The 13,424-nt window shown below is 49.5% G+C and overlaps 1 protein-coding gene across 11 annotated transcripts in view; it reads right to left on the reverse strand.

The window, feature by feature from the left end:
- Nucleotides 1-5,633: 5,633 nt before the first annotated feature.
- The window catches only part of SCMH1 (Scm polycomb group protein homolog 1), a 218,081-nt gene continuing 210,290 nt past the window's right edge, over nucleotides 5,634-13,424 (reverse strand). For 6 of the 11 annotated variants that reach the window (XM_025397710.1, XM_025397694.1, XM_025397702.1 and 3 more), the window contains 2 exons: nucleotides 6,995-7,137; nucleotides 5,634-6,729 (listed from right to left, as the gene is read on the reverse strand). In XM_025397710.1, the coding sequence (XP_025253495.1) occupies nucleotides 6,604-6,729; nucleotides 6,995-7,137 (269 nt within the window). In that variant the 3' untranslated portion in view covers nucleotides 5,634-6,603. Of the gene's footprint in view, nucleotides 6,730-6,994; nucleotides 7,138-12,429; nucleotides 12,550-13,424 lie in introns of all 11 variants that reach the window. The other 5 variants (XM_025397717.1, XM_025397687.1, XM_025397663.1 and 2 more) reach the window with 2 other exon arrangements.

Below are 13,424 nucleotides of genomic sequence, written 5' to 3' on the forward strand. Positions count from 1 at the left end.
CCAGGCCCTTCTCTGTGCTGGAAGCAGGCTGCTGTCCAGAAGAGCCCTGAAAAATAGGTCAGGCACAGCTATCTCTTTGGAAAGATGAGGTTGTTACCTGCTGTTTGAGAAACCAAGACATGGGGGACACACAGCCTTTATTAGCACAGGACTGACCAGTGCTCATCATTCTGCAGAAGGCCAGCAGCACTTGCCCACACTGCTTCTGGAAGCCCCGACTGGGGGCAGTAAGGACGGGGCCAGAGTTAGATGCTTCAACTAAGGAAGCTGTTTGACAGCGTAGAGAAGTTGCCTTCCTTGCAAGCAGCCTTTCTGAAGATGTTACCAAATGTTTGTTTCCTAGGCAGTAGTTTGGGTAGGGCACTTAAGAAGAGAGGCTATGGTGTGCAGGGAAGAGAGGGGCACAGGCCTCAACTGGTGGCAGTGCGAGGCTCGGGGGGGAGTGCGTTCGGTGCCCTCTCCTTGCCTGCCCAGGCAGCAGCCAGGTTGGACTCGGCTCTGTGTCCACAGCTCTTAGGGTTAGAGAATGAAGGCTCCAAGCTCCCCCTGCCTCACCCCCTCTCCCTCAAGCCTTTCTTGCCTCTGTCATCCATGAGGTGCCCTCACAGCAACTGAGGCTATAGCTGTTTTGAGATGGCCAACTCAAGTCGTGTTGAACTGTGCAGACACAGCTGGCCAGGAGAAGCACCTTGACAGATGAAACACCTGAACAGGACCAGAGGCGTTCTCCCTACTTACCTAGAGGCCTTGCTATTGGGTGGCTGATCTGTATGACATTTCCCAAATTGACTTCAGTGCAGAAACTTTCCCCACTCTTCCTGGCAGTCTCTTTAAGCCACTGCATCACGTATTTCTCTGGTGCCTTTAACAGCCTTCTGTGAGCTGAATATGAGTTCTACTTCGTTTTGGAGATGGGGGCAAAAATTGTCTTACATGGTAAGCACTAAATACATTTATGAACCATCTTTTAAATACATAAATATAAGATAACGGTTATTTACGGTGTCTCTGGCTCTCTAGTATTGGGTCATAGTATTAGAAAGTATAGGTCCTCTGCAGGCAGCTCGGGGTGGTGGGTTCCGAGTTGGGGGATAAGCAACCCCGCTAACCCTCTTGCTGGACGTCTGTGACCTCACTGACAAACCTCATCTTGAACTGAAGGAAAAAACCCTAGAATTTAAGCCTCTTTATGAATGTGAGGTGGGGCCCAAAGATGAGGGGCAGAGAGCTGAGCCGCTGTGGATGGCCTCTTTTCATGTTATCTGGACAGTGTCCACTGGGTGGCCCACATGGCCACAATCCCTGAACCCACAGCAGGGATGCCATCCCCTCTTCACAGCTCCCATGTCACAGTCTGTGCTGTTTGCCCAGGAAGGAAGCCCAGGAAGGCAGAGGGATAGGGAAGAGGAATATGCCCAGGCAGGTGCAGGAGAGAACAATGATGATCAAGAAGAGTGAACTCTGGGGAGGGGAGTTACAGACACAGCTTTCCAGGTCCTGGGACCCACATCACTCCAGCCTCCCTTGGTCTCAAGCCCTCCCCTGGTGTGCTGCCTTCAGCCTGAGGATCTCCACCTGGCTTCTGACAGGGCCCAGCTCCAGCTGCTGCAGAGTATCTCTGACTTGAGTGGCTCCATCCTAGTGTCTGTGCCCTGGGTACTGTGGGCTGCCAGCCTCTGTGGGCACCTGCAGTCGCTTTGGCACTGCACAGAGCCACAGTTCTGATGCTCGGCTGTGACTGCCCCTGGGCTGGAGGCTGGAAGCTGTGGCGCTGCCCTGACGGACTGTGGTGGCAAGACCATGTCCAGTGACTCAGGGTACTTAGGTAAAGAGGCTGCAAAAAGCTGAGGGCTCCTGAGGGAAGAAGTGTCGGGACCCTTTTCTCAAGGTTTCCCACACATTTCGTTTTGGTGGTAAAGAAGGAGGGATTCACCTTCAGGCTCTTCCCAACAAGGGGGTATAGCACCAGTGTGAGGGCAGGAACAGTGTGTCCATTTGGCCCACCAGTGCTACACCTCAGGGATCGATCTTAGGGAGTCCCACAAGACCCTCACAAAGAGCGTCTGGACAATGCGGTCCACGGCCAGGAGGCAGGGGGGAGCCATGGCTGGGGAGGGCAGAGTGTTCCAGAAAAATGCCCTGCCCTCCCATGGATTCAGCCTTAGGTGGGGCCTAGATCTCTGTTACCTCCCCAAGTGTTTGGTGTTTCCCTCCTGAGCTCAGCAAAGTCAGTATCATCTCCCTGTCCGAGCATTGAGGGTGAGCACTTGAAGCTGGTGCCACGAGACCTCTGTCACCTGTGCCTTTCCACTTGGTGGGTTACTGGACTGCTGGGCTTCATGGAACGGTCTCTCCAACACTGCAGCATGTGTGCGCTGGGTCTGAGGCCAGTGTGAGTGCTGCTAATGATTCTGGGTCACTATTAGAAGGCCTGGCTTTTGAAACAATTTCCAAAGTTGAGGGTTTTTTTTTTTTTTTCCTTCTTAAACATTTAGTTTTGACCCCAGAGGTTATGGCAGTGTGAATAATCCTCTCCCTTCCTGCAGAACCTGACATCTGGTTACCTTTCTAGTTTTGTCTGGAAACCAGATAAAAGTATGTCAGCTGTTTCAGTGCAGCACTACTTATGGTAAACATGATTCCTAATTGTAAATTATCTGCACTTGGAGTTTTCTGTGTGAACTATAAACACTTGTTAAAAAGCCATAATGTTGGGCTTCCTATGTGTAATGACTCAGTTGGGTATGTGGCTTATGGGGTCCCTGAAAGCTGTGCCTCTTGAGTTGTTCAAAGAGATACGAGCTCCTTTGGGGAATGATGCCTCTAAGCCACAGTGAACCAACCCCCTTCTCCCTCATGTGTCTCATTCCTTTGTACCTGAGCTGTCACCTGGGCAACCAAGGAGAATAACTCCCATGACCGATAGATGACTGGAGGCTCTGCGAGGACTGCCCTCCTCCCCTGAAGAGGGCTGCTTCCTGCTGCCCTGCAGCCAGGCCATTTCCTGTCTGACAGCCTTCAAAGTAAATGCCATGCCCAGCGTAGCCTGCAGGGATCTTGAGTCTGAATGGTAGCTGGATCTGAGACAAAGGCCCACGGGAGGGAGTTGCAGGCAGGAGGACGTGTTGTACCCCTTAACAGCTATGGAATTAACCTCTGTAAGCACCTGTGAGATGGGGAAACAGTAGTTACACTATAGGACTGTTCTGAGTTTTCAATGGGATACTGTACAAAAACAACTCAGCACAGTGAGTTCTCAAAACAGTGCTCAGTAGGAAGTTATATACTCTTGACGAAAAGAGGGTAAGGTGGGGTGGGTGCCCAGCTTTGCAGCATGTCTGGCCTGCCTACATATGCCAGTGTCACCTTCAGTCCCTGTGTCTTGAGGCTCACATCTAGAAGTTTGTTGTTAGGGTTCAGCAAGGTACTTATTGGGAATACCCTGAATGAATAGCACAGTCTACAAGATCCCAGTGTTGGCTGGGTGTGGTGGCTCAGGCCTGTAATCCCAGCACTTTGCGAAGCCAAGGCAGGCGGATCACTTGAGGTCAGGAGTTCGAGACCAGCCTGGCCAACATGGTGAAACTCTACTAAAAATACAAAAAATTAGCCGGGCGTGGTGGCGGGCGCCTGTAGTCCCAACTACTTGGGAGGCTGAGGCAGGAGAATCGCTTGAACTCGGGAGGCGGAGGTTGCAGGGAGCCAAGATAGTGCCACTGCACTCCAGCCTCAGCGACAGAGTGACACTGTCTTTAAAAAAAAAAAAAAAAAGGCCGGGCGTGGTGGCTCAGGCCTGTAATCCCAGCACTTTGGGAGGCCGAGACGGGCGGAACACCAGATCAGGAGATTGAGACCATCCTGGATAACATGGTGAAACCCTGTCTCTACTAAAAAATACAAAATCTAGCCGGGCGAGGTGGTGGGCGCCTGTAGTCCCAGCTACTCGGGAGGCTGAGGCAGGAGAATGGCGTGAACCTGGGAGGCGGAGCTTGCAGTGAGCTGAGATCCGGCCACTGCACTCCAGCCTGGGCGACGGAGCGAGACTCAAAAAAAGGCTGGACACGGTGGCTCACAGCTGTCATCCCAGCACTTTGGAAGGCCGAGGCGGGCGGATCACGAGGTCAGGCGATTGAGACCATCCTGGCTAACACAGTGAAACTCCGTCTCTACTAAAAACACAAAAAATTAGCCGGGCATGGTGGCGGGTGCCTGTAGTCCCAGCTACTCGGGAGGCTGAGGCAGGAGAATGGCATGAACCCGGGAGGCAGAGCTTGCAGTGAGCCGAGATCGCGCCACTGCACTCCAGCCTGGGAGACAGCGAGACTCCATCTCAGACAAAAAAAGAAAAGAAAAGAAAATCCCAGTGTCAAGGAGTTGGTAGAAAATGAGGGCCTCAACTTGTTCGGCTGCCTTGACCCTGACTGTTCTACAGTGACCATGGTTAGAACCTCACAGTGGCCAAGTAGAAAAGATACTGTAAGTTAGTTATGATATTGGAACTTGTCACTGGTGAAAGCTGGAAGGGCCTTCACAAGTCTCCTCATGCAAATACCTCATAGCCAGATGGGCCCAGAGAAAGGAAATGACCCACCCAAAGCTTCCTGGCACATAGGTGGGCTGGCTAGAACCTCAGCCTTACAGTCAAATGCCTGCTTTGGCACTTCCTGCCTGTGTGACCTGAACTTGTTTCCTTATCCATAAAATGGGTTTGTTGCGAAGAGTAAGTGAGATAGTTCTAATTCATGTAAGCAGCTCGTGTGGCACACAGTGATATAAAAGTTTTGGTTATTGTTATTATCAGGTTATACTGCACTGACCTGCTGCCCCCCTATGCCTTCTCTTCCTCCTGCAAACCCTGTACTCCAATTATAAACACAACGTGTGGCCCTGGAGTTGTGTGCCTGGCCCCTGGTCAGCACAAGCGGTACAGTGCAGGCCTGACCTGGCTGGACTGGCCTGCATCTTTCCCCACCCTATATAGGTGAGGACATGCCCAGCCACTGAGGCTTGTAGGAGTTGCTGACCTAAGATTGCTCCTTCCTGCTGTGGCTTTGCATAGCTGCTGTGCTTACTACTGTCTAGCTGCACGCAGCAAAGCCCTTTGAGGGTGGAGACTGGATTCACATACTAACCTTCCAAGGGGCCTATGTGATGCTGGGGCTCTGGTAGGCATTTGGAAGACCACCTGTTCTTTAGGGACTGCTGGAATTAGAAGGACACTTAGGAATCATTTTGTCCAAGCTCTACCATTTTATTTGAGATGGGGTCTCAAATTGTCACCTAGGCTGGAGTACAGTGGTGTGAATACGGCTCACTGCAGCCTCGATCTCCTAGGCTGAAGCCATCCCCTCACCTCGGCTCCCCAAGCAGCTGGGACTACAGGTATGCGCCACCACGGCAGGCTAATTTTTGTGTTTTTGTAGAGCTGGGGTTTCACCATGTTGCCCAGGCTGGTCTCAAACTCCTGAGTTCAAGAGACCCTCCCACCTTGGCCTCCCAAAGTGCTGAGATTACTGGCATGAGCCAGTGCACCCAGCCTTGTTTTATATATGAGAAAACTAAGACCAAGAGAAGGGGAATGACTGGTCTAATGAATGCATAGTGATTTGGCTGTTAACTGATTAAAAAGACACTGGTATCTGTATTGGTTTTTATTTATAAACAGATTGACATAAAATAAGTCCAGATGGCATCTGTGCTGCTGACTTGCTTACAAGGAAGCATATGGACAGCAGAGTGGGTGGAACCGACTCCAGCCTGGAAAACCTGCCCTCCCATCCCCCTTAGGGCCTTCTTGGCCTAAGATCATACGGCCTGATCTTCTTCAACAGCAGTTCTGGCCAGGGCAAGGAGCTGTGGTGGGGGCAGTATGGGCCAGGGACTCCCTTCCCACAGATGAGGCCTAGGGCTGCAGAAGGGCCCCATGAAGAGAGGAGAAGGTGGCAGGGATCCTCCTCCCCATATGGAGTGATGTGGTCAAGGCTTTATGGGTCTCTCCACTTCAGGGTCCTCTGAAGAGGGGCCACGCCTATCTGGAGAAGGCCTCTCTGGGATCAAGGCAGGGCAGTCTCCCTCCTCCTGAAACCCAGTGTCTAGTGTGGAAGGAGTATTAACTACAGGGTTTGCCTAAGTGCCAGAAACAATAAATTAACAATAAGATCTTTTTGTAAAAAGGTAGAGGTTTGCACCATGAGTTTGGATTCAGGGGAATCTGATGAGAAGGCAGGAGCTGTGGGGTGATGGGGTGCCACAGCAAGACCAGGACAAAGTTGGCCTTTTCCTCCATCACTTGGAAGGCATTCAGCCTAAACTCCTGGTTGAGAGGCCAGCCAAGCTTAAGAAATAAATAGAGGGACCTTAGATCCCCAGCAGAGCTGAGGGAAGAGCAGCACCAGCCCTGGATCCCCACTCTCCCTCCTCAGTCCTTCATGGAAGGACGTATCATGGCAGCTGTGGCTAGGACTGGTACCTCCACATAGCCTCTTGGAGTCCTGAGGTGGCCCGGAACCCCACTGAGGTGCCTGGGGTGGGCTGATGCCCCTCATTACTAGAAGAATGCCCCCACCTGCTGACCACTTGGTTGTCTAGGCTGCCTCTCCCAGTTCAGAACTTGCCCTGCTTCAGCCGGTCAATGTGGTAGGAGAGCTTGAGCGCAGGCCCCAGCTTCAGGCCCATGTACTTCATCATCATGTCACTGCGCAGCAGCAGCAGGGCCTTGCCATCGATCTCCTGGGGGGTGGAGAGGTGGGCAGAAGTGGAGGGGAGGCGCCATCAGAGTCCTGGTTGGTCTGACCACCCCAGGTTCTGATTACAGGCCATCCTGGGAAGTGCCTGCCACATGGGAGTCCAGTTCACCTGCTGTGACGCTGAAGCCTACCTGTTCTCCTCAACCTTTGTCTCTAAGCATCCCTCCTCCCCAGACATCTCCTACTGTCCCCACCAGGTGAGGCTCTCCACACACGTTCCTACTGAGAGGTCAGGCAGGAGCACCTACGTGTTTGCGAAAGAGGTCAGCGTGGGGTCCAAGCTGAGGATCAGCTTCCTGGACAAACTGCATCACGTCCTCGACTGTCCATGAGGAGGGGTCCCGGCCACTCAGTCGAGAGGCATCCCGGCTCTCCAGGTATCGGTCCGACCCTACAGGACAGGAGGGCACCTACTATAATGGGCGGGGACTGGTTTGTAAATCCCCACCACTCTTCTTGGCACAGCTCAGTGGCCTTCTAGGTGATGCTCACAGCAGTGCTAGACCATGAGCCGAGGAACTGGAGATAGCCGAGGGAGGGAAGTGTTTCCTCACAAAGGGAAAGTCAAATCTTTGTTTTTTAAGGGTCTATCTGATTTTTGGAAATGGCCAGAAGAAATTTTGCATTGAGGCTATGATTCAGCCCAAACCTGAGACAGTGGTACCAACATGGTAAGGGGACTATTTGGGTGCCTTGGGGGGACTGGTGAGTGGGGCTGTTTTTGCCTTGGCTCTGGGAGACCATTTCTAGAGAGACTGGTAGCCTGGTAAGATTAGAGACAAATCCTTGGCACGTGGGCAAAAAATACCCTGGATTCTTTTCCAAGGCCTGGAGAATAGGTGGCCTCAATTCAGCCTGATACACTAAGGCAGAAGACAGTTTTTTTGGTTTCTTTTTTTGAGATGGAGTCTTGCTCTGTCACCCAGGGGCTGGAGTGCAGTGGCGCCATCTCAGCTCACTGCAACTTCTGCCTCCCAGGTTCAAGCGATTGTCCTGCCTCAGCCTCCTGAGTAGCTGGGATTACAGGCATGCACTAATTTTTGTATTATTAGTAGAGACGGGGTTTCACCATGTTGGCCGGGCTGGTCGTGAACTCCTGACCTCAAGTGATCTGCCCGCCTTGGCCTCCCAAAGTGCTGGGATTACAGGCGTGAACCACCACGCCCAGCCAGAAAAGTTTTTGCTTTAGCTGCCAGGAATCTCAATGTTAATTTAGTGTTTTGCTTGGAGCATTCATCTCAAATTTGACTCAGATATAATTCCTCCTGTTTCCCCTGTGGGATTTGGGATCTCTGTATTTTGACCATCATCTGTCAGAGATCTTTTACATGTTTTTCTCTCTCTGCTTGGAATCTGTCCCCTTCTCTCCCTTCAATTTTTAATTTTCTTTGGGCAAACTCCAACTCAGCTACGCAGGTCTTGGCTTCAAGGATCAGTTCCTTTATGAAACTTTTCTGGTCTAATACTGAAATAAATGGTCTCACAAAGAATTTAGTATATTCTTGGTTACAGATCATTCTGTGCCCATTTTCCCCCATCACACCACGTTAGTAATCTCTGTTCTCCATGAAGCAGTAAAGGAGCCTTTACAAAGCAATGATTAGGCCGGGCATCGTGGCTCACGCCCATAACCCCAGCACTTTGGGATGCTGACGTGGGAGGACTGCTTAAGCCGAGGAGTTCAAGACCAGCTTGGGCAACAAAGCAAGATCCCCATCTCTACAAAAAATTTTTAAAAATTAGCTGGTATGGTGTCACATGCTTATAGTCCTAGCTACTCAGAAGGCTGAGGCAGGAGGATGGTTTGATCCCAGGAGTTCCAGGCTGCAGTGAGCTGTGATCGCGCCATTGCAGTCCAGCCTGGGCGATGGAGCGAGACCCTGTCTCAAAAGAAACAAAAACAAAAAGAGCAGTAATTGAACCATGTCAACCCCTTCTAAAAACTCAATGCAGTGGCCTCCCTTTGCACATGAAATGAAATCTGAATTCCTTCCTGTGCTTTCCAGTGTCTATGAGGCACTCCATCAGCTGAGCCTTCCTACCTTCAGCCTCATTTCACTCTGCAACCCCTGCCCGCAACTTACCCCTTACTCACCGTGCTTCAAACACACTAGCCTTCTTTCTGCTTCTTGAATAAGCCAAGCATTTATCCTTTGACATGCAATTTCCTCTGTCTGGAATGCTCTTTTCCCAAATCTTTTCATGCCTGACTTCTCAACATTTGGGTCTTACCTCAAATATTGATTCCACAGAGAGGCCTTCCCTGATCTCCTTTAAAAATGCTCAATTCCGCACACAGTTCTTTACAATCCAATTACCCTAGTTTTTTTTTTTCTACCACAGTACACATCGTTATGTAAAATAATTTCATGGACTAATTTATTTTATGTTTCTTATCTGTCTCCTCCCTATACAATGTAAGCTCTCTCTCGTTCCCTGCTATGCTGCTGACACATAAAAGAGTGCCTGGTCTGCCACAGTAGATGTTCAAACACATCTGTTAGAGAAATGAATGATCACAGATAATAGTTACTTGTATATTTTTCTTTCCAACCAGACTATGTCTCTTTTGAGGCAGGGTCTTTGCCTTGCTCATGTCTGTATCTGCAGCATCCAGAGGTGCCTTGTTGCAAACCACCTGTTCCCCTCAACCTCAAGTGGCAGAGCTAACACACACCTGGACACTGGGCACAGTGGCTTACGCTGGAATCCCAGCACTTTGGGTGGCCAAGGAAGATCGCTTGAGGCCAGGAGTTTGAGACCAGCCTGGGCAACATTGCAAGACCCTGTCTCTACAAAACAAGTAAAAAAATCAGCTGGGTATGGTGGTCTAGTATAGTCCCAGCTACTCAGGAAGCTGAGGTGTGAGGATGGCTTTAGTCTAGGAGTTCAAGGTTAACAGTGAGCTATGATCATGCCACTGTACTCCAGCCTGGGTGACAGTAAGACCCAGTCTCAAAAACAAACAAGCAATAAACAACCCCCCACCACACACACCTGTTAAAGTAGAAGGGCCTAATATTTAACTCTCTCCTACAAAGGCTGAGAATCTCCTCCCATTTGTCTTCATTCTGGGTCCCAGGTCTAAAAAGTCAAAGTACACTTTGTCTGGCCCGGCCCGGCCCAGCCCAGCCCAGCCCCGCCCAGCCCCACCCCTTTTAGAGCAGAGACTCTAGCATATTGTCTTTTCAAGCTTATAGCTGGGCACTGACTAGACCAGGGGAGATGTATGCTAGAGCCAGCAGGGGCTGCTTAGAGTCATAGAAATCCCAATGGCTTTTTGGAGGTGTTAATAGATGGAAAGCTGGAGGGGCCTCTGTGAGCCACTCACTTCTCCCCATCTTAAAAGTCTACTGTGATGCTAAGAGAGAAACCAAGTGCAGAGACTCTGGAGAACAGAGAGAAGATATGGAGAGAGAGTGTATATGCAAGAATGTGTCCTTCTTGGACCATCTTAGCTAATTCCTCTAATCAGAAGCTAGGTGTCATCTATACATACATACATGATAGTATACACACATATATGATAGTATATATAAATACACACACGCTATTGACTGAATATGTATCCCCTCAACATTCCTATGTTGAAATCCTACCCCTCCCCACCCACATGGTGATATATATTAGGAGGTGGGACCTCTGGACAGAGCCCTCATGAATGAGTTTAGTACTCTTATCAAACAGGCTGCAGAAAGCTCCCTTGCCCCTTTGGCTGTACAAGGTTACAGTGAGAAGATGGCTGTCTGTGAACCAGGAAGTGGGTCCTCATCAGACACCAAATCTGCTGGTGCCTTGATCTTGGACTTCCCAGTCTCCAGGACTGTGAGAAACACATTGTTGTTTATAAGCCACCCAGTTCATGGAACTTTGCGACAGCAGCCCAAATGGACTAAGATGACCCACACATTTAATACTACTATATATTTGTATGCTTGTCTGTCAGCCTACTCCCTCTAGAATATAAACTCCATGAGGGCAGGTGGTAGGAAGTTGCTAATTTATATGGTGATTAGGAGAGACATCTCCGAAATGACAAAATTTGAGCAAAGACCTTGAGGCAGAAGAGCAAATAGCACATGTAGGATTTAGCAGGAAGGCCAATGTGTCAGAAGAAAGCGAATGAGAGAGAAAATGGTACAAAATAACACTGAGAGGCATGGATGTGTATGTTGAGGAAGAGGAGGGAAGTGGCAGTGAAGATAACAGAGGACCCTGTATACCATGGAAAACCACTGGCTTTTCTGAGTGAAACAGGTAGGTTTTGAGCACAGGAGTTACATGAACCAACTTGCAATGAGAAGGATCACTCTCATTATCTATGTTGGTAACAGACTTCAGGGGGACATGAAGAGACCAGTTAAGAAGGAGGCTATTGGCCAGGTATGGTGGCTCACGCCTGTAATCCCAGCACTTTGGGAGGCCAAGGTGGGCAAATCATGAGGTCAGGAGTTTGAGGCCAGCCTGGCCAACATGGTGAAACCCCATATCTACTAAAAATACAAAAAATTAGCAGGGCGTAGTGGCGGGCGCCTGTAATCCCAGCTACTTGGGAGGCTGAGGCAGGAGAATCGCTTGAACCAGAAGGTGGAGGTTGCAGTGAGCCAAGATTGTGCCACTGCACTCCAGCCTGGGCGATACAGTGAGACTCTGTCTCAAAAAAATAAAATAAAATAAAATAAAGAAGAAGGAGGCTATTAGGCCAGGCACAGTGGCTCATGCCTATAATCCCAGCACTCTGGGAGGCTGAGGCAGGCAGACTGCTTGAGCCCAGGAGTTTGAGACCAGCCTGGGCAACATGGCAAAACTCTGTCTCTGTAAAAACTTAGCTGGGTGTGGTGGTGCATGCCTGTAGTCCCAGCTACTTGGAAGGTAGCTTGAGAGGAAGATCGCTTGAGCCCAGGAGGTTGAGGCTGCAATGAGCCATGATTGAGCCACTGTACTCCACTGGGTGACAGAGTGAGAGACACTATTAAAAAAAAAAAAAAAAAAAAAAAGGCCATTATGACAATCCAGGCAAGAGACCACTGTGGCATGAACTACCAGGGTGGCAGTGGTAAAAAGTGACCTGATATATGAACAATATTCTATAAATTATAAAGAACCCCCACCATTATCAACTCATTTGACCTTTAAAATAGCCCTTGAAGGAGGCATCACCATCTTTAGTTCAGAGGGGAGGGCATTCAGTGAAAAGAGAGAGGAAGTGACTTGCCCTGTCTTTTCCTATTCCCTCTGCAGACAGCCTATGGCAAAGCTCTCCCCATCGCCCCTCAACGTGTACAGCTGGCACTTACTCTTCAGGGAGGGCTTGTTGTCTCAGTCTGAGCATGACTAAGGAAGGTGAAGCACATCCACAAGAGGCCAACTAACAAGCTCATGCCTAATCATCCTGGTTAATGCAGTAAGAGAGGAAACAGACTCAACATCCAAATTCTTTAAGACAATTCTAGGGCCAGCTGAATGAATCTTTTCATAGCCTTATGAAGACCATCAGGCTGCAAAGAGATTTATACAATGACCTGGCAGACAGACTCATGGTGTGTTTCCAAGGAAGAGAGGAGATGCCTAGGGAACAACAGTACCATCTGAGGCCAGTGCTAGGAGGGCAGCCTATCACAAAGTACTCTTCTCAGAAACAGGGCCTTGGGGAAGATAAAAATAACAGTAACTCCCCTCATACCTGGGGAACGATTTAGTTTCCAAAATGATTCCATATCCCTTCTTTCATTTGATCCTTTTAACACTCCTGTGGAAAGACCAGGTTGGTGTCACCATCTCCAGTTTGCACATGAGGAACATTCTGCATATGAGGAAGACCTGAGAGGTGAGATGACTGACCCAAGTCTCAAGGCAAGGGAGCCGAGGCTAGAATCAGCCCTCAGCTCTGCCTCTACTTGAGACCCCTTTAGATTCCATTTTGCTGCCCTGCTGGGGTTAGGGGAGGGGGAGGGGCATCACAAGCTTCTTCCCATGACTCAGCCTTCCTGAAAGCTCTCTCTCCGCTGAGGTGACTTTTTTTCATTGCAGGCTTTGCTAATGGAGTCTTCCTATACTTTCACACCTCGCTCATGTGTCCCTGGGCTGGAGGAGGCTGGAATCAGGGTGTGGAAGTTACACTCTCCTGGCTCCCCCCTGCTGCTTTTAGACCATCCTCCTATGAAAGCTCATGTTCTTCAGAGGCCAAACATGTACCCAACCATTGGCTCTTCCTTCTCACTGTTACTCATAGATATCTGGATTTCTACCCCTTGGTAAATGAAGACTTTTTGTTACTTAGCTCACTACCCACTGTTCCACCCCAACTCCTGCTCTAATTCTTGGAGGCAATCCATTCAGCTACCATGCCTCCAGTGACTCTCACCTCCACTCTACTCCAAATACCTACTGCCAACACCACTGTCTGGTCCTTGCAATCCCTTGGAACAAATCCACTTCAGAATTTTAAGCATCCTGTTCTCTGACCCCAACCTTCCATCTTTCCAGCTCTCTTGGGACTTATGTCCACTATAACCATTATATCACAAAGTTCTTTGGCATGTCAAACTTTCCATTTTCCCTATCCTAATTTAGCCTTGTATCCTTCCCACCCTGACTGCCTTCCCAGATCTAGTGGTCGATGATTTAAACTGCTCTTCCTGATTCCTGATTTCTTTTTTTTTTTTTTTTTTTTTTTTT

Source organism: Theropithecus gelada, chromosome 1 (assembly GCF_003255815.1).
Source record: "Theropithecus gelada isolate Dixy chromosome 1, Tgel_1.0, whole genome shotgun sequence".
Lineage (NCBI taxonomy): Eukaryota > Metazoa > Chordata > Mammalia > Primates > Cercopithecidae > Theropithecus > Theropithecus gelada.